Source organism: Plectropomus leopardus, chromosome 17 (genome assembly GCF_026936395.1).
Source record: "Plectropomus leopardus strain MGB_pleo_1.0 chromosome 17, ASM2693639v1, whole genome shotgun sequence".
NCBI classification, from domain to species: domain Eukaryota; kingdom Metazoa; phylum Chordata; class Actinopteri; order Perciformes; family Serranidae; genus Plectropomus; species Plectropomus leopardus.
In genome coordinates this window covers 423,630-444,329 of record NC_142192.1, presented here as the reverse complement: position 1 = coordinate 444,329, position 20,700 = coordinate 423,630, and the positions used below count along the sequence as shown (strand labels likewise).

General features: G+C 40.4%; 1 protein-coding gene and 2 pseudogenes across 1 annotated transcript; 2 read left to right on the top strand and 1 right to left on the bottom strand.

The window, feature by feature from the left end:
• Positions 1–1,120: 1,120 nt before the first annotated feature.
• On the top strand, positions 1,121–4,005 carry LOC148186561 (uncharacterized; annotated as a pseudogene).
• A 254-nt stretch (positions 4,006–4,259) lies between these two features.
• Positions 4,260–13,231, top strand: LOC148186560 (uncharacterized; annotated as a pseudogene).
• A 1,845-nt stretch (positions 13,232–15,076) lies between these two features.
• Positions 15,077–16,304, bottom strand: LOC148186559 (uncharacterized). The gene is made up of 3 exons (XM_088090738.1): positions 16,213–16,304; positions 15,714–16,104; positions 15,077–15,268 (listed from the first exon to the last, which is right to left on the bottom strand). The coding sequence occupies exons 1-3, from the start codon at positions 16,302–16,304 to the stop codon at positions 15,077–15,079; spliced, it is 675 nt and encodes a 224-aa protein (XP_087946864.1).
• Between the last annotated feature and the right edge of the window lie 4,396 nt (positions 16,305–20,700).

Below are 20,700 nucleotides of genomic sequence, written 5' to 3'. Positions count from 1 at the left end.
TTTTTTATGTTTTATGGTTGTAACTTTCACCCCAAACTTTTATTCCGCTCCCACCTGGAATAAAATGTGCTATATAAATAAAATTTCTCTTGCTTTGCATGAGCCTCAGCTGTTGCTGCAATGAAAACAGTCAGAAATAGTAACAAATTCAAAACTCTTCATCATTACGGCTGAGAACAAAAACTGTTGTAAAAGTAAAGAGGGGTGGAAATCACAAATGACTTTCATTCATTCATTAGCCATGACCACTTATCCTCTTAAGAGTCACAGTATGCTGGAGTCTAACCCAGCTGTCATTGGGCAAGAGGCGGGGTATACACTGGACAGGTCACCACACTATCACAGGGCTGACACAGTGAGACTAGAGTCAAAGGACAGGGTTGGTAATGATTTAAAGTAGTTTATGAAAGAGTTCCATTTCTGTGTAAATTTATTAGCGCTGCCTTTCACTGTTCAACTTATCTTCTCTAGTTGAAGCCACAAAGAAATAGATGAGGGTTTAAGAGATTTCCATAGGAGTAAAATGCAACGTCTTGCCAAAAGGGAAGTAAAGGCTAGTATTTTTGATAGTGAAGAGTTAATTTGAAGTTGTTCAGATGATATACCTTAAAAGATCTATCTTTATCTGGGCTCCTAGAACCTTTGTTAGAATCATATAAAAGTCAGGAACTGGAATGTATTGCTGGGGAGAGGGATGCCTTGAGTGTTCTGCTCAGCCTGTTGCTGGATGTATGGATGGTGTGGCATCTGTCACATTGGTCCGCAATATTAGGATGAAGTTAAGATAATCAAGATTTACTGAAATGAAATCTCTGTAATACCTTGAACTGTATAAGCTGCAACCTGGCACAAGGAGTAAATGAGCATACTTTATGCACAGCTTTATTCCTACGGAGCCCCTTAAGGGACATGGGGGAGAGAAAAAAATTGATGGGTGAAAAAAAAAATAAGGACGAACAAAAAAAAACATAAACAAAACTTCGCAATAATTTTGCGAGATCTCGCAAAGTTTTGTTTATGTTTTTTTCCTTTTAAAGCAGTGTCAGTGAACCGGAACTAAAACAGACACAATGGAGCGCACCATGGCAAGTGTATCCGTCTGCGGCAGTGCCGTGTAGTGGGCAACATGGAGCGCACCCATGAGCACACCACATCACCCGTGGGAGAGGTTTATTGAGTTGCAATTATGGAGGATGATTTAGAGCGGTTCTTGCTCTCAAGAGAGGTCCCAAAAAAGGACATTACGCGGATGAAGAGAGACAAGGTGGGTATAAAATTCATTCAATAACTTGTGGCTAACAAAGTTAGCGTTAATGCTATGCTATCTTAAGCTAATGTTAGTAACGTTTGTAGAAACGTAGAGTAACGTTAGAGTTCTCAACGGGCCTGACAATTAAACTGATCCGTGAGTGTTGAAGCCCGGATCCGACTCGGCCCGACTTACTAAAAGTACTCAACGGCCTGAACTTGACCCAATAGAAATAAAAATAAAACAAATAAAATGCGCCTGACCTGATGCGTCATTGTTGCATTTTAATATAGGGCAGGCATAATTGATAGCCTAATAACAGTGATGACATGACATGATGAAACTTGAATAAAGAACAAAACTGGTTGGCTGGTCGTGCATACTGTAGACTATAGAGGCTGGTCTGGTAAATACTCATATCAGGAAACTGTATCGTCGTGACCAGCTGGTTAACGTTCCTTGCCAGTGATTTATCATAGTATAACGTTAGAGAAATGAATATAGCCTACACGTTTTGTGGTACAGGTGGCTTAAAGAGCTGGGCTTGTCCTAGTGAGCTTTGCGTAAAAAGTAATTTAGCAAAGCAACTCTTGCCAGTGGTCACAGTTGAATGGGACCAGTGAACAGAGACATTATAACACATTCCAATCTTCATTTGCAGATTATTTTATTAATGACCTAAACAAAACCAAAACTACTTAAAAATAACTGGATAAAGCTCTCTGACAGAGCACTGTCTTTTACTTTATTAGCATGATTACCTTTCTGAAACATACATAAGTAAATAAATAAATAAATACATGTGAATAAATAAATGGGATGACACTTGCAGGGCTAAACTAGATTTCTGACTCATAGAAATAGACATAATGGAATTTGTGTGAAGTAGGCCAGCTTTCTATCTGGCATCTCTATGTACAATCTTTTACTGTACTTACTGTAAGACCAGCTATGTCCAGTAGCTGGTTACCGCTGAAACACTGCACTGACACTATTATCTCTTTCTCTCTCTCTCTCTCATATTTGCAGGTTGACAAGGCAGTGTTGCGCATCATGACTGATGAACAAATGACAAAATACATAATGTCATATGGTGACTGAGTAGCTGTCCTATCTTTCTGTGAACAAACACAGTGCAGCACCAATAAAGAGACTCTTTTACAGAGATTAAAAGCTAAAATAGGGGCACGGAAAATGAAATCAAAGACAAAAGGAGCACTGTGTGGTACCCCAGATAAACCCCAAAATACCATGGCCAGACAAAGAATTACTGCAGGAGAGAAGACTTCAAGGAAGGTTGAAATTGGATGGCTTCATTTTGGCAGTAATGGATACAATCAAGTATGGACCAGCAATGGTGGAGGCACAAGACATGCTACATTGGAAAAAACAACAACTGTTGCTCAGGTCATGGAATTAGGAAAGGACCTATTTTTTCCTGATGGGCACTCCACAAAAGGGCCAGCTGCCAGACTTCACGTTTGACATCTGTGATTTTAAAAAAAACAAGATTCCCATGGATAACACTGTTGGCCAAATGTATGAACAAACTAAACTGAAGCTACTCAGATTTTACATTTGCACAAAAGAGGGAGCTTCAACAGATCACCCCTCATCTGAAGAAAATGAGCTGCTTGAAGATGAAGAAAATGAGCTGCTTGAAGATCGATCTCACATTGGTTCAGATGATTCCATCACAGATCTGCAGGAATGTTCACATTCATCTGACAGTGACAGAAGCACCCAGGTTTGTGGAAATATATTCGTAACAAATAAAATAATGATACTAACAAAGACAGATGTAAAGAATTTGCTCAAAGATTACTCTTCAGTCAATAACTTTATTACAACTTTCTATCTACATATACCAGCAACCCTGTAGGATGTGTGTGTGTGTTTGTTTTTGTTGAAACTTAATAAATTTATCTTTGAATATTTTTTTTTAATTTTTGGATCAGTGTATATGTACAAACAAGGCTTTCTGTGTTGTATTAACACATTGGATGACTGTGGTACACGCCTTCTTTCTCACAACATATCACCTATATGTACATGTTTGCTGCCAATGCATCATAGAGACTGATGTAAGACAATATAAAAATTATGGCCAAGTTGTCCTTTATTCTTAAGGGATAGTTCAACATTTTGGCAAATTTGCCTATTGCTGTAATCCCTATAGTTATATGAGTAGGTACATTCCATTTAATTGTCAGCGCCTGTTGTTTTTAGAGCCGTGAGACAGGCGCGTGTTGCTTAGTGAACACAATGGAGGTGCACTAAACATGCGCTGTTTGAAATCAGTCCGCACAGCAGTATGTCTGGAATGTTCCGGCTATGCATTTGGCATGAAAACAACTCTGTCTCGTAATGTTCATTATTATTTAATAGCGTTGTGAATGTGCAGGTCACAACTTGCCCATTAAGAGTGTTTTGGAGTTGTTGGATGGTGTATTTGATTAGTTTTGAGGAACGTAGTGTTCGTTCACCTCCATTGTGTTCACTGAGCAGCATGCGTCTCTGCTGCATGGCTCTCAAAACAACAGGCACTGATAAATAAAGGGAATAGACCTACTCATATGACTATAGGGATTATTGCAATAGGCCAATTTGCCAGCATGTTCAACCATCTCTTTAATAGACTTTGTGTTTTGATATGTATTTTTACACAGCATGTAATATTAAATGTGGAGCATGTGTTCTGCTGTTACTGCTGACAACATTAAAACCTTCTGTCTTTGATCTGTTTTCAGATGTAAGCAAGATCAAAAAAGAGAAGGGCAATATCTGAGACTGAGACAGCACAAGGTCCAGGTCCATCACACCCCTTTCATCCCCAACAGACATTAAAAATAGTCACATTGGCCAAAGGCAGGACACAAAGACAAGTGAGGATAGTTTACCGGAGCCCTTGTTTGACGAGGCAGATACACTTGTATGGAATCCAGAGGATGACCTTGGTGGGGAGGAGATCGTGGTTATAAAACGGAATGATGTTGAGGAGGAAGAGGATGTCACACAGGTAATGTTTTATTTAGAATTTCTATATGAAAATATTTTTCTTGAACTTTCATTTCCAATGTTTAGTGGTGTGTCATGCACAACTTGTATTAAAAACAAATAACCATTGTTATCTTTAGTGAAAGTGGAAGTCAGTTGAGTCCTTTTGACCTAATTCCTGGAATTGTGCAGCAATTGTAACTCTGACTTATGACTTTATTATACTGTTCTGTCTCTGAAATTTAAGACGTTTGCCTTTTTCATTTCTCAAAACCTAAGTGGACTTTTTACATGCTATCTCTGGAGTGTTCCTGATTTTGACTAGAAGTTACACTGATGTAGAAGAGTCATTTAGAAAGACTTTTATAAATAATAGTCTGCAATGACAACATAAATTTTAGGGTTAATGTGTCTGCTGTCATTTATTGTATTCTTCAGAGCGCTGAGGTGAGTGGAGCACCTATGCAGGATATACAGCTCCTATTGCCTTCATATGATGGCCTGCCTACACTGGGTGAGCAGCAGTCCATACATGAGGAGGCAGTGCAAACTGCCCAGGTAAGACACACCACTTCAAGCAACTCTGATGTTGTCAGGGTTAACTTGTATTGGGGTACGAGATCACAAATTTTGAATAGAAAGCAGTTTGAGAAGGGGTGCAGTTTGTAACAGGGTCTCATGACAAGATGGTTGAGTTGAGAGTTGCTTTATGAGAAACATAGGACCCAAAACTATTTTAACCTTGGCACAAACATGCCAAAAGCTCGGATACTTTGGCCTCTGCTTTATTTATTGACCACTCTGTTTTTTTATGTGTGTGTTTTGTTCTTCTAGCAGGATAGTGGGCTGAATTTCGATTTTCCCTCAGATTCAAGCAGCCAGTTTTCATCATCAACATCAGCCAGCAACCCAGGAAATCCACAGACCACACAACGTGCTTCAATTTGCAGGATAAAGGTTGTCGATGATCTTTTGGCTGTATTTATGGACAGCAGCATCATGAATATGACTTTAAAGATGGACTTTGTAAATGAAAAAGCCACTGATGATGCTGGAGTGTCAAGGGAGGTGTACACAGCCTTCTGGGAGCAATTTCTTGAACAGTGTGAAGGGGAAACAGAGCGAGTTCCAAGGCTTAGGCCAGAGTTCTGTGAGGCTGAATGGCAAGCGGTTGGACGCATTTGGGTGAAAGGATTTGTAGACCATGGTGTCATGCCAGTGAAGCTATCGATGGCTTTCATTTTAGCATGCATCAATGGAATCGACTCTGTTGATACAGACAACATGGCCGCCGTGGGGTGAAGTGTGTCTCAAAGCTCTGGTCTGCTGGCTTAGTTATTTGTCAGTGGTGCCCATGTGTGCATGAAAAGCTACTTCATCTCAACGGTAACGTAAAGGACTATCTGGGTCTGTCACTTTATCACAAGCAGAGGCATATTTAAGGACTAATCACTCAATTCATCGGGATCAAACAGCTGCTCCTTTTTCTTCACAATGAATCAGGAGTCTGCCGTTTTCCTATCCATTACTGATGGGATGCAACAAATTCAAGCTGAACTAAGGGGGATGAGAACAATCAAAACTGACCTAATCACACATTTTGATGCCAAAATTGAACGCATCGAAGGGAGTCTTAACAAGATACACGTCTCATTATCCACACTCGGAGACCAAGTCTCCGACCTGGAGCGGAGGGTCGGCACAAACGAGGATGATTTACAGGACATCATTCAGCGTGTCAAAATGCTTGAAAAAGACAACGCATACCTGAAACAACAAGCCGAAGATGCCGAAAACCGAAGTCGGGCCTCCAATCTCCGTTTCATCCATATCCCTGAGAACGCGGAGGGCAATAATATCCTTGGATTTATTAAACACCTGACTGTCCAGCTTTTTGGTCAGACCAACTTCCCCACTCCACCCAGCATTGAACGGGCACATCGCTCCCCAACTTTCACCAGACAAAGCTCCAATGCTGGTCCGAGGCCGATCCTGGTTAAATTCTCCCACTTCCAGGATAAGCCAGGATCCTGAGGCTCTCCAGGGAAAAGAGGGAGCTCCTGTTCAATGGATCTCGAGTCCACATATTTCCGGACTTCAGCGCCAGCCTCGTTCAGAAGCATCGGGAATTCGATCCACACAAGAAGAAACTACGTGACATGGACCTCAAATACTCTCTTCTTTTTCCCTGCACACTTAAAGTAATCCATGAGGGTAAGACGAGACTTTTTCGCACTCCTGATGAAGTTGATGTTTTCCTTAGAGACTTCTCTGCTACCTCACCGTAATATTGAACTTATAAAATGACAGTCCTTTTGCTGTAATGACACTTATTTCTCTTTGAACTAAACATATTACATTGCTGGTTGTTGTAACTTATTTTCAGCAGGCTTATTGCCGTCATGAACTTTGATTTTGTCCTCAACCAGCATGAATACATGGTATACCCGGTTTAATGTCTCCTTTATTTGCCGCAAATAGAGACGTAAGCAGGGGAGTGAAAGCGACTCATATCGTAAAACTCATGGGCAATGAGGAAGGAAGGTAATGAATTAAGTGTAATGGTTGTAATGTTAATTGAATAGAAATCAGAATTGAAAAAGAAGAGGAAAGAAGGAGAAAGAAAAAAAGAAGGAAGGAAAAGAGGAGGAAGGGAGAGAGAGGGGAGGGGAGGAGGAGGGAGGAAAAGGAAGGAAAAAGAAAGAAAATAGGGAAAAAAAATTAATTGGAAAACATGTTATTTGACTTTTTTTTTTTAACTATTGCTATAGTTCCTAAGCTAAATAATAAGCAGCTATTTACTTTTCAATATGACTGTACAGTAATTTACTTTTTAACTCTAAGACTGCTTACAATCTTCTTAGTTTTTTTTTTTAATCCTCCCTCTTTCTCTTTTCTTTCCCTTTTTTTTTTTTTTTAACTATTGCTATAGTTCCTAAGCTAAATAATAAGCAGCTATTTACTTTTCAATATGACTGTACAGTAATTTATTTTTTAACTCTAAGACTGCTTACAACCTTCTTTTTTGTTTTTTTTAATCCTCCCTCTTTCTCTTTTCTTTCCTTTTTTTTTCTCTCTCCCCCTCCAATTATTTCCTCTCACTCCATCCGTGTAACACAGCCTGTGAACGTGCCGTATGCTCCTCCTACTTTTTATTTTATATGTGTATATTTGTATGGGTGTGTGTATGTGTTTTTTTGTTGTTGTTTTGTTTGTGTTTCACTTGGCTCTCACTCTCCCTGCCCCCACCACTCATTGGTCACCTTCATTATATGCCTTTTTGAACCATAATTGAAATCATCAAAGGACTTAAAGTTATCCGTTTAAATATAAGAAGTCTTCTCCCCAAAATTGATCTTCTTAGAGTCTGGGTTATACAGCATCATCCTGATGTGCTCACCTTTTCAGAAACTTAGTAACATAGTAATATTAGTGACTCTGAGGTCAATTTGGACAATTATACACTGTACAGAGCCGATAGAGGAAGTAGAGGAGGAGGAGTGGCAATATATATATCCTCACGCTTTGCTTCAGAGCTTACCACACCCAAACTAACTCCTCGGTTCTTTGAAGGCATATTTGTTAAATTAATGCTTCATGCAAATAAACATTTGATCATTGGAAGCATTTATAGGTCCCCACCTGTCCTTCCTGAATCAACTAAATGTATACTATCTACTATTACTTCCTTTGAATACCCTAGTGAACTAATTATCCTTGGAGATTTCAATATCAATTGGCTGGATCGTTCTTCCACAGATGACAAAAATCTTTTCAAAAGTATTAATTTAACTCAAGTGATAAGTGAGCCTACCAGAGAAAACCCCAGATCAAAAACACTTATTGATTGGATTCTTGTTACGCACCCAGAAAGGATTATTAAATCTGGGGTTCTCTCTGATTGCTTTAGCGACCACTCAGCTGTCTTCTGTGTATGGAAGATCCATTTTCCCAGATCCCCACCAAAATGTATTAGAATAAGACAATGTAAGAATATCAATATTGACAGGTTCATATATGATGTAATCAATATAAATTGGGAACGATTTCAACTTATACCTTATGTTGAAGATGCTTGGAATTTTCTCTTTTCTGAATTTGTAAAAATTATTGACATACATGCCCCTTGGAGAGAGGTCAAGGTTAAAGGCAGACATCTACCTTGGATCACTTCAGAACTGATAACTCTTTTTAAGCAAAGGGATGCAGTCTGGCGAAAATATAGGACAAGTAAAGATCTTGCTGAGTGGGAAAAATATAAAACTTTAAGAAATCAATGTAAAACAAAGACACGGAATGCAAAATCAAATTATTACAAGAATCGTCTTTCTGAGGACTTTCACAACCCAAAAGAGTTCTGGAATAGAATAAATACGATTCTCAATAAATCTGATAAAAACACCCACATCCGAGTTGATAATAACATTCTTCAAGATCCTTGTCTTGTGTCTGATGCCTTTAACAAGCACTTCTCCTCCATGGGCAGTTCCTTTAAGTTTGATCAATATAGAATTTCTAATACCTATAACAACCTAGCTCCTAATGGCTCTTTTTCATTTAGAAAAATCACCTATTTCACCTGTAGAGGTCCAAATGGTCATTAATACATTAAAGAAAGATTGTGGCCCTGGACCAGATGGCCTGGAGACTAAGTTTATCAAACTAGCCTCTCATGTGCTAATCTACCCACTTGCAGACTTATTTAACCTGTCATTATTTACTAGTGCACTCCCATTATCTTGGAAATGTGCCAAGGTCACCCCAATTTTTAAAGGGGGTGACCCGCTTGATCTTAACAATTATCGCCCAACTAGTATTATTAGTTCTGTTGTTAAGATTTTTGAAAAATGAGTTTTTAATCAATTGTCTCAACACATCTCTGACTATAATATTTTGTCTCCATGCCAATCGGGCTTTAGACCCAACCACTCCACAACCACAGCTTTACTTAAATTTACTAGTGATGTGCTATCAGCACTAGACAGTGATAAATTCACTGGTGCAGTCTTTTTAGATTTGAGCAAAGCTTTTGATATTGTAGATCATTACCTGTTGCTGGACAAACTATATACAATAGGACTGTCTCGTCATGCTTTACTGTGGTTCAACTCCTACTTACATAATAGACGTCAATGTGTGAATTCTGGAGGAAGTCAATCTGATTATCTAATCATAGAAAGGGGTGTTCCACAAGGGTCATCTTTAGGGCTACTTTTGTTCTCCATATTTATTAATGATCTTCTTTTATCCTCTTCTGGCTGTCATACTCAACTGTATGCCGATGATACAGTCCTCTACACATCAAGCACCTATATATCAGAAATTGAAACACGCTTGCAGTCTGAATTTATTAATGTACAGGACTGGCTCAGCCATAACAGATTATCATTAAACAAAAAGAAGACAAGTCTTATGTTGTTTGGTACCAGTCATAAATTAGCACATCACTCTGCTGAATTGAATGTTTGCTTTAACGATGGTATCCCTCTTGAAAAAGTGGACACATTCAAATACCTGGGTCTTTGGATCGACACTACATTAACATTTAAGCCACACATGGAATCTGTAGTAAATAGAATAAATCGTAATCTCAACATACTTTATCGTTCCAAAAACTGTTTCACTCCTCAAGTAAGGAAAAGAATCTCTACCCAACTGCTACTACCGATAATGGACTACGCTGACACCATATACCAAAATACATCATAGAAATACTTACACTCTCTTGATGTTGCATTTAACAGTATTTGTAGATTTGTGTTAAGATGTCCCTACAGAACCCATCACTGTATCATGTATCAAACCCTTGACTGGCTTCCACTTAACAGTAGGCGACGATTTCATTGGCTACAGTTTATTTATAAATGTCCATCCATCCATCCATTTTCTTCCGCTTATCCGGGGTCGGGTCGCGGGGGCAGCAGCCTAAGCAGGGAAACCCAGACTTCCCTCTCCCCGGCCACTTCATCCAGCTCAGGTCTTCCCCGGGGCCTCCTACCGGTGGGACGTGCCCTGAACACCTCACCAGGGAGGCGTCCTGGAGGCATCCTAATTAGATGCCCGAGCCACCTCATCTGGCTCTTCTCAATGCGGAGGAGCAGCGGCTCTACTCCGAGCTCCTCCCGGATGACCGAGCTTCTCACCCTATCCCTAAGGGAGAGCCCAGCCACCCTACGGAGGAAACTCATTTCGGCCGCTTGTACCCGCGATCTAGTTCTTTCGGTCACTACCCAAAGCTCGTGACCATAGGTGAGGGTAGGAACGAAGATCGACTGGTAAATCGAGAGCTTTGCCTTTCGGCTCAGCTCCCTCTTCACCAAGACAGACCGGTGCAGAGTCCGCATTACTGCAGACGCCGCACCGATCCGCCTGTCGATCTCCCGTTCCATCCTTCCCTCACTCGTGAACAAGACCCCGAGGTACTTAAACTCCTCCACTTGGGGCAGGACTTCATCCCCGATCCGGAGGGGGCACGCCACCCTTTTCCGGCTGAGAACCATGGTCTCGGATTTGGAGGTGCTGATTTTCATTCCAGCCGCTTCACACTCGGCTGCGAACCGATCCAGTGAGAGCTGAAGGTCGCGGCCCGATGAAGCCAACAGGACCACATCATCTGCAAAGAGCAGAGACCTAATCCTGAGGTCACCAAACCGGACCCCCTCAACACCCTGGCTGCGCCTAGAAATTCTGTCCATAAAAGTTATGAACAGAATCGGTGACAAAGGGCAGCCCTGGCGGAGTCCAACCCTCACCGAAAACGAGTTCGACTTACTGCCGGCAATGCGGACCAAGCTCCGGCACCGGTCATACAGGGAACGGACAGCCCGTATCAGGGAGTCCGAAACCCCATATTCCCGGAGAACCCCCCACAGGACTCCCCGAGGGACACGGTCGAATGCCTTCTCCAAGTCCACAAAGCACATGTGGACTGGTTGGGCAAACTCCCAAGCACCCTCAAGGATCCTGCCAAGGGTCCAGAGCTGGTCCACAGTTCCACGACCGGGCGAAACCGCATTGCTCCTCCTGAATCCGGGGTTCGACTATCCTCGGACCCTCCTCTCTAGTACCCCCGAATAGACCTTACCAGGGAGGCTGAGGAGTGTGATCCCCCTGTAGTTGGAACACACCCTCCGGTCCCCCTTCTTAAAAAGAGGGACCACCACCCCAGTCTGCCAGTCCAAGGGCACTGCCCCCGATGTCCACGCAATGTTGCAGAGTCGTGTCAGCCACGACAGCCCCACAACATCCAGGGCCTTGAGGAACTCTGGGCGGACCTCGTCCACCCCCGGGGCCCTGCCACCGAGGAGCTTTTTGACCACCTCGGTAACCTCAGCCCCAGAGATAGAGGAGCCCACCCCCGGGTCCCCAGGCCCTGCTTCCCCAACGGAAGGCGTGTCGGTGGGATTGAGGAGGTCTTCGAAGTATTCCTTCCACCGATCCACAACGTCCCGAGTCGAGGTCAGCAGTGCCCCGTCGCCACCATACACAGTGTTGACGGAGCACTGCTTCCCCCTCCTGAGACGCCGGATGGTGGTCCAGAACCTCTTCGAAGCCGTCCGGAAGTCGTTTTCCATGGCCTCGCCGAACTCCTCCCATGCCCGGGTTTTCGCCGGTGACCGCCGCCAAGACTCCGCTTGGCCTGTCGGTACCTGTCCGCTGCCTCCGGGGTCCCACAGGCCAAGAAGGCCCGATAGGACTCCTTCTTCAGCTTGACGGCACCCCTTACCGCCCCTTACCCTTATTTATAAATGTGTCCACTTTAATTATCCACTGTACCTAAAACAATATTTAGTCCCCTACCGACCATCTTACTCTGTCAGACACTCACATCAGCTGTTTTTTTCTGTCCCAAGAACCTCAAAAGAAATTGGTAGACATGCTTTCATACATAAAGCCCCCTCTGACTGGAATAATTTACCGCCATCTATTAGATCTGTCACTTCCCTCCATCTGTTTAAGACTTCACTATTATCCTTGTTTCAGACCCCCTGCTGTTGTTACTAGTTGTTTTTTTCTTTTTTACTAATTAATTAACTATTATTACTATTTCCTTTTATTTATTTATTTATTTATTTATTTATTTATTATTATAATTTTTTTTTTTTTACCTTCTTTTTTTTTTTTGCCCTTGTGATCGGATTAGGGGCTGATGGGGTATGGTGGGGCGGGCGGGAGGGATTCGGGAGCTGTTGTGCACACTGTAAGTGTATGTTTTGTGCTGTGTGTAAGTGATTGTATTGTATTGTTTGATTGTTTTGATGTATAGGACCCCCTGGAAGACGAGATGATGCATCTCAAGGGGTTATCCCTTAATAAAATTTGTTGTAAATTTGTTGTAAATACAGACATCTTGATGTCATCGTTTCTCAACCACCTACTTCCCATCAAGAGATCAGCTGTTGAGAAGGCTCTCCAGGGCACAATGGAGGAAAGTGATCAAGAGGACTTGCTCGACCTTTTCACACGGATGGGTTCCCATTTCCTACCTCCAAAGAACAGTATGAAGTCTGCCATAGAAACAATGGCTCACAAAGCCATTCTCCAAGTGCCAAAGTATATAGTTGACTGCTTCTCCATCCCCATGTCACTTGTAAAGTTGAAACTACCAGATAAGGAAAGTGTGTTGAGTCTGTATGAGTTAAAGAAGGCCACGGGCAAAAGAGTGATGCAACTGTTTCAAACAACAACGGTGGTGCTGTCTCAAAGAGAACAAGCAACCTTTAACCATCTCCAACGTTATGTGAAAAATGCTGATCAAGCCAAAGCTGAGAAAATCTTGCGCTTCTGCACAGGTTCCTCTGTTATATGTGTTGACAAAATTATGGTTTGCTTTAATGTTGAAACTGGGCTCATAGAAGGCCCGTTGCCCGTTGCCCCATTCGAGCTACACTCGAAGTGCCGTGTACATACAGTTCTTACCCAGAATTTCGCACAGAGTTTGACAACATCCTGTCCACCAACTACTTAGAAATGGACATCATTTGAACTTGAGAGCAATCATTGTATGCCTCATTGTATGGTTGATTCTATTTTATTTATTTTTTTAATTTATTTGCGTTTGTCTGTTTTTGTTTGTCATTTAAACATCTGATGCACTGAACGTTGTGGTAAGCAGTCTTTCATTTCATTTTATATTCAGCCTGCAATTCTATTTTTTTATTGGTGCAATAGTACACCTCCATACTTTTCACATGGATTTTATATTTTGAATTATACTTTGAAAATGACTGTAGCATTCATTTCCATCAGTTTGAGTCTAACCCAGCTTCAATGCTGAACTTGTTCCTAAAAAGCATATTAGTGTAATATTCTGTAATGTACAGAGTTGTCCATCACTGGTAGAATTGTTTATTAATTGTTGATGTTAAAGTCATGCCAGTTGGTTGCTTATTCAGAAAAAGTTTGAAACTCAATGTTGAGATACCAATGAGCGGTCCTGTTTACAAAATGTATAAGCTGATTTTGCCTCTGTGAGATGGCCTTCAGAATGATTGTAATATTTCCATTATATTACTTTAATTTACTGCTAGAACTTAATGCCATCACATATATTTTTATTGAATGTGAGTGCATTTTGTCATGAAGTGACCTATAAGTACTGTAATGTAAATATTTGTATCAATTGTTTTTAATTGACAAACCAGTCACATTAGGCAAAATTTACATGTATTCAGGGTTGCAGATTTCACATGTTTTTTACAATTCATACAGAATAATTAATAAATTTCCTGTTCCACTCTGACATTGCAGTGCTTGGCTACAAAGTTTGTTCATCCACAGATATCTTCACTGTCAGTTACATGTCACTTGATTAGGGCTGCAACTAACGATTATTTTCATCATTGATTAATCTACCGATCATTTTCTCGATTAATCAAGTAATTGTTTAGTCTCTAAACTATCAGAAAAGAGTGAAAAAGCTCTAAGATGACGTCTTTAAATGTCTTGTTTTGTCCAAAAATCTCAAAAGAATCAGTTTTATATGACACAACACGAAAAGAGGAAAAACATTCCTATCTGAGAAATAGAAAACATTTTCTTACATTTTTACGAGAAAATTTTACTTAAACAATTAATTGAGTATCAAAATAGTTGGCCATTAATTTTTTGTCGATCAATTAATCGAATAATTGTTTCAGCTCTACACTTGATGTTTGTACTACATTTTTCTAGAGGTAATATAGGCCTTTATCTTCCAGTTGTAAAACAAATGCTATGACAAAAGTGAGGAGCGATGTGGACATTTACTCCACAGTAGTACACCTCCATACTCGACACACTGGCCCCTACAGGGCACAATGAAATATCCCTAACTTACAGAGATGCAGTGATGGCCTCTCTTAGGTGCCTATATACTGTAAGTTCACAGCCTGATAGGGATCTCTTGGTAGAGTCAGATGGGACTCCGCCATTAAGATGTTGCATAGTTCATACACATCTGCAAAAGAAACATGTTCCAACAGGCAGGCATGCTCTTTCAAGTGTCATCTTTTCTTTGTGACTGGCACTTGTATATTATCCTGTTCATTCTCTAAAAGTTAATTTACTTTGTCAGCCTTTTGTAATTTCTCCTCTCAGGCACCTCCACACTAAGGCAAACAGAAGAAAAGAGTATGCTCCTGAGATAATTACACTGTTCCCCTCCCTTAAGGATCCATATACTGAGGAAGGCTATGTAAGTCATAATTATTGTTGGTATAATACTTTCATGTCATACTAACATGTTGTGACCTGACAACATGTGCATAACATTGATATTTGAATTGTCCTCAATTTCTCATGATATTAATATAACAAGGCATTTATTTATTATTTTAATTTCAGGAACAGTTACAGTTCATACACACATTCATCTTTGCACAGCTGAAGATACTCGTCTTCAACAGGGGAAAGGAAGTCTCTGGTCCCATAGAGTTGAGGCAATGCATACATCACATTGGGCCGACCACTGGGGACACTGATGTTTTTCGATGGTCTGATGGTGTGTGCATTCCAAACCTGTGCAGTGTCATCCAACTCATCCTGTTAAAAAGAATATACAAAATACAATTAGGAAGAACTGTACATACATATACACTTAAATAGTGCAAAAAAATTATGTATCCACAATTCTCCTCTCTGTCTCTCTCCTCCCTCAGTCTTTTTCTCTCCTCTCCCCTCCTCCCTGCATCCTTCCTGTCTCTTTCCTCACCTTCTCTGTCTCTCTCCTCCCTCAGTCTTTTTTTCTCCTCCCTGCATCCTTCCTGTCTCTTTCCTCACCTTCTCTGTCTCTCTCCTCCCTCAGTCTTTTTCTCCTCCCTCCATCCTTCCTGTCTCTTTCCTCACCTTCTCTGTCTCTCTCCTCCCTCAGTCTTTTTCTCTCCTCCCTCCATCCTTCCTGTCTCTTTCCTCCTTCTCTCTCTCACTCTCTCTCTCTCACACACACACACACACACACACACACACACACACACACACACTAACTCACCTGGATGAGTCCCATGCAACAAAACTGAAGGATGGCCTTGTCCAGAAATCCACCGTCAAAGAACCCATTGTCTCTGATGTCTGCAAACAAGGACAACCAGAACTCCACACACTGGTTGCGTAGAAAACCCCACCAATATTCGATCCATTGATTGGCGGTGCTAGCTCCCTCCAAGTAACTACCAGCAGTGCCGTCTGGATGAATGGGGACGAGGAACCGCTGAAAGCCTCGAACATAGCCGTTTTCAGTCCCGCGATCGCCTCTCACAAGCCTAGGGCAGCCCCCTAAACGTTGCACTGCTTCGACGTAATAACCTCCGATCAACTTTGGGTCACTACTCGTGGTATAGGCATTAAGCCAGATTATTTTCCTAGAAAAACCGTTGATGCTTCTGTTGATACAAAAGCCATATGGCTTCAGTTTATCATATGAGTCAATGTGCCAAATGAAGTTCGGACCTCTCGAGAAGTAGCTCCGTCATCTTAGGCGTCTTGCTTGCCTTAATGACACTCCTCTCGGATCCAGCTCCTTCAACACCAGCTGCACATCCTCCTTTACTCGTAGTCCATGTTCTCTACACTTTGCATACATCCACCGGTACCCGTGAAGCTGGCCAGAGTACTGTAGTTGGTTGCTGATGAATTCAACCAGGACCGCAAGATCACAGTACGCTTTACGACGAGAAAGTCCCCTCGCACTGAGTAATCTTTTCAGATGTCTCTCACTTATGTCAAAGCCATGTTTACGGCCAAGAATTGATTTAATATATTTATATGTGAGGCCAATACCAAAATAAAAATCAATAAACTTCTCCCACGGGTGATGTGTATACTCCTCCATCGTTGTGTGTCTGTTTTAGTTCCGGTTCACTGACACTGCTTTAAAAGGAAAAAAACATAAACAAAACTTTGCGAGATCTCGCAAAATTATTGCGAGATCTCGCAAAAGTTCGTCCTTATTTTTTTTTTCACCCATCAATTTTTTTTCTCCCCCATGTCCCTTAAGGGGCTCCGTATATTCCACCATTGATCCGTCAAATTTGTCCCAAGCCTATGCTCCCAAGCATTTTTGATTTTGATGACTGAATGATAATTGAGAGCCATGAGTTTGTCATAAATCTTGAATTTCTGAGATTTCTGATGAGGTGTGAAGGTCAAAAGTTTGTCCCATGGTTGGTCAGTGGGGAGGGAAGGGTAACGTGAAAAAAGAGAAGAGGCACAATGTCTAATTTGAAAGCAGAGACGTAGATAGGCTGTAGGTAAATTAAAATTTGAAGTCTGAAAATGTAGCAAAAGTGCCATCTTTATAGAGGTCTCTGAAAACCTTAATGTCACGATTCTGCCATATCAGAGACTTAATGTGAGGAGGCTGTGGCTCAGAGGAAGAACCGGTTGTCCTCTGATCAAAGGGTCAGTGGTTCGATCCCTGGCTCCTCCAGGCAACATGCCAAAGTATCCTTGGTACTGAACCCCAAATTGCTCCCAATGGTGTGTCATCAGAGTGTGCTACTAAACCCCAAATTGCTCCCGATGGTGTGTCATCGTAGTGTGCGTGTAAGTGAATGGTTACTGAGAAGCAGGTGGCACCATAAAACGGTAGCACCGGCCACCAGTGTGTGAATGTGTGTGGGAATGAGTGAATTTGACATGTAGTGTGAAAAACAAAAGCATTAAATAAGGACAGTCCATTTACCATTTACGCCTAAACTGGAGCCAAATCTTTAGGGTAGAGAGCATAGGGTTCTTCGTGAAGCTAGAAGGATTGATAGGCAGCGAGGCAAGAGGTGAGTAAGTCCGCAGGTGAAGATAAGACACGACTGATTCTCAAGTCTACTCCATGACAGCTCTGGACACTGAAGCCAGGAAGTCAATTGATGTCTGTGTGCTGACCAATAGTATAGAAGAAAGTTGGGTAAGGCAAGGCCACCATTAGACATACATTTTTTCAATAATGATTCTATACTCTGGAGGCCTTACCGCTCCACAACAAGGAAGTGGCGAGTTAAAAACATCTTCTCCATGTCAACCTGCACAAACATACAGGTTATACAGTACAAGATAATCCACAGAGTGCACTACAGGGGGGTAAAAATGTTTAACATGGGTTTTGCAGATTCTGAAATTTGTCCACACTGCACACAAAGAGTCCGGTGGCGAATTAACTCCTACAAAACTGATTTCAACACTTTTTCATGGTTTATATAGCTCCACACGTTTCAGAGTTAAAGTAACACTTTTAAAATGGTTAAACATTTAACACTATGCCAGACTTCTTTTTTCAACTCACAAAATATAGTTAAAGCAACACCATGAGATTAGGTCTATAACGCTGTCCTGACTTATATTTTGTACTATTTGAGCAGTGTTAGTTAGTCTCTTCCTAAAGTGTCCAGCACTTCACTGAACAAATTTTATAATTATTAACAAATTACAGAATAATTAATTCCAACAAACAAAACAATTTTCCAAAATAGCATTTATTTTTACTTTATACAGATAATTAAAACATTTTGAATTAAGGTACACTATACACACTTTTATCCGAAACATTGTATGAGCTTTGCCTGGCATAGGATGAGATACTGACAAGCTGTCAGTCTCTTGCTCTCTTGACGCCCAACAGTGAGGAGGTATGGCTTGTGGAAATGCACCTCCAAACTGCAGCATGACTAGAGTTGAGATAGGGAAACTCAAATTTGACACAAGCAATATGCAATCAGAGAAAACTTAATCAAAGAAGTGATAAGTCAAAGATCTTCTTACCAGCCAGTGCAAGATGGGGAGGCTGATCCTCTGGACTGTTTTCAGATGCCAAAAAAATGTATTCTGTGCTGCTTGCAGCATCACCAAAGTGTTCCTGAAATTAAAATAATAAATAAATGCCTTGTTATATTAATATCATGAGAAATTGAGGACAATTCAAATATCAATGTTATGCACATGTTGTCAGGTCACAACATGTTAGTATGACATGAAAGTATTATACCAACAATAATTATGACTTACATAGCCTTCCTTAGTATATGGATCCTTAAGGGAGGGGAACAGCGTAATAATCTCAGGAGCATACTCTTTTCTTCTGTTTGCCTTAGTGTGGAGGTGCCTGAGAGGAGAAATTACAAAAGGTTGACAAAGTAAATTAACTTTTAGAGAATGAACAGTATAATATACAAGTGCCAGTCACAAAGAGAAGATGACACTTGAAAGATGCATGCCTGCCTGTTTGAACATGTTTCTTTTGCAGCCACTTTAATGTTCAACCACGGTAAAGGTAAAACCCACTCAACAACTCCACCCTAAAACCTTAAACAATATTTTAAAAAGTAAAAACCATTAATTTCAGCTTACAGGTAAATTGTTGTTAAATCAGTTGGATACAGTTGGTAACTGAAGGTTAGCTAGCTACCATACACTGCAAGCTAACATCAGCTAATAACCAGGACAAACTCTCTGTTCAGTCATGACAGCAAACAAGGCTTTGTAAAGCAGATGATCTCTAGATGTTACAGTGTTAATACTGCATTTTAAAGCATCAGTTTTCGATTGTTTCAGTAAGTTTGCACTTACCCTGGAGAGCTGCATGCGAGGAACAAAATGGCTCCAAACTTGTCTCATAGTCTTCAGATGTAGTAATGAAATTTGCGGGCGCCTGTTGGTGGATCTTAATTGCATCTCTGCAGAACTGAACTAACACTGGCCTGATCAACTCTGTCAATTTACTCCAACACTGAGCACCATTTAAATCTGAGTGTGTTAAAATTACACTTTGGGAGTTGAAATCAACTCTGAAATGTTTCACCTTTAAATTTCAATACTCCAATTTTTGCTGTGATTTGTATGCCACATGGGACTGCACTCCAATAAAACAATTCTGGAACAATATCACTGACTACCATCTCATCTTGAGCTGCCACATCCCACTATCACCTACACTCTGCGTATTAGGAGACACGTCAAACATCAACCTAAATAGCACATCCAGCAGAATACGCCCTACCATCGCCAAGAAAACTATCCTGCTGAACTGGAAATCAAGACAAAAACATCAACAGTGCACTTTGGAAAAACCTTCTGCTTGATCATATATCAATGGAACAACTATCTGCCTCCCTCAAACAACAAACAGCTATTTTTGAAACTATCTGGAATCCATTTATCAACACTCTCAACTCTTAATGCCTCATAATAATACATTGCATTTCTCTTTGCCAGTGTACCAATAACAATAACAATACATACACACCATGATTCTGTTTCAAGTCTGCCAACACAAATATGCCAACAAAGACACACACCGTCCCATCCCAGTCCTCAATGATCCTTCTTAACTTTTTTTTACTTCACCTGTCCATATACATTTTTCTCCCTTCTTGAGTCTTTTTACCATCTTTTTACCTTTTACCTTTTTACCCTAAAACTGCTACTCCCAGTTGACAACATTTTTATTTTTACCAATTGCACTTATATCTTCCTCATGTTTATTATGATTTCTAATGAGATATTTAGTATCTGTGACACAATATGTTGTTTTAAAATATGTTTTGATGCTATTATTTTCAGTGGGTTATTGTTTACACTGTTATTGTCACTGTGTCGTATCAGTTCATTACCTTTTGTTTTTTCCTCCTCCTCTTCTTCATTATCATTATTATTATTATTATTTTTGCCATTATTATTATTATTATTATCATTAATAATAATAATAATAATAATAATAATAATAATGATGATGATGATATAATAATAATAATAATAATTGTTGTTGCTATTAGTGTTAATGGTGACGTTGGTAGTAGTGGTATGTTATTATTATTATAATAATAATAACAATAATTAATCATGATTATTCTTATAACTACACTATAACATATTTTTTAATGATGATTATACATTCTTTTCATTTTTTGTTTGTTTTTGTTATTAAACTTTTTATTTGAAGAAACAGCTGATACATGTTGCTCTTAATTTGTATCATCAAAGCAGATAAG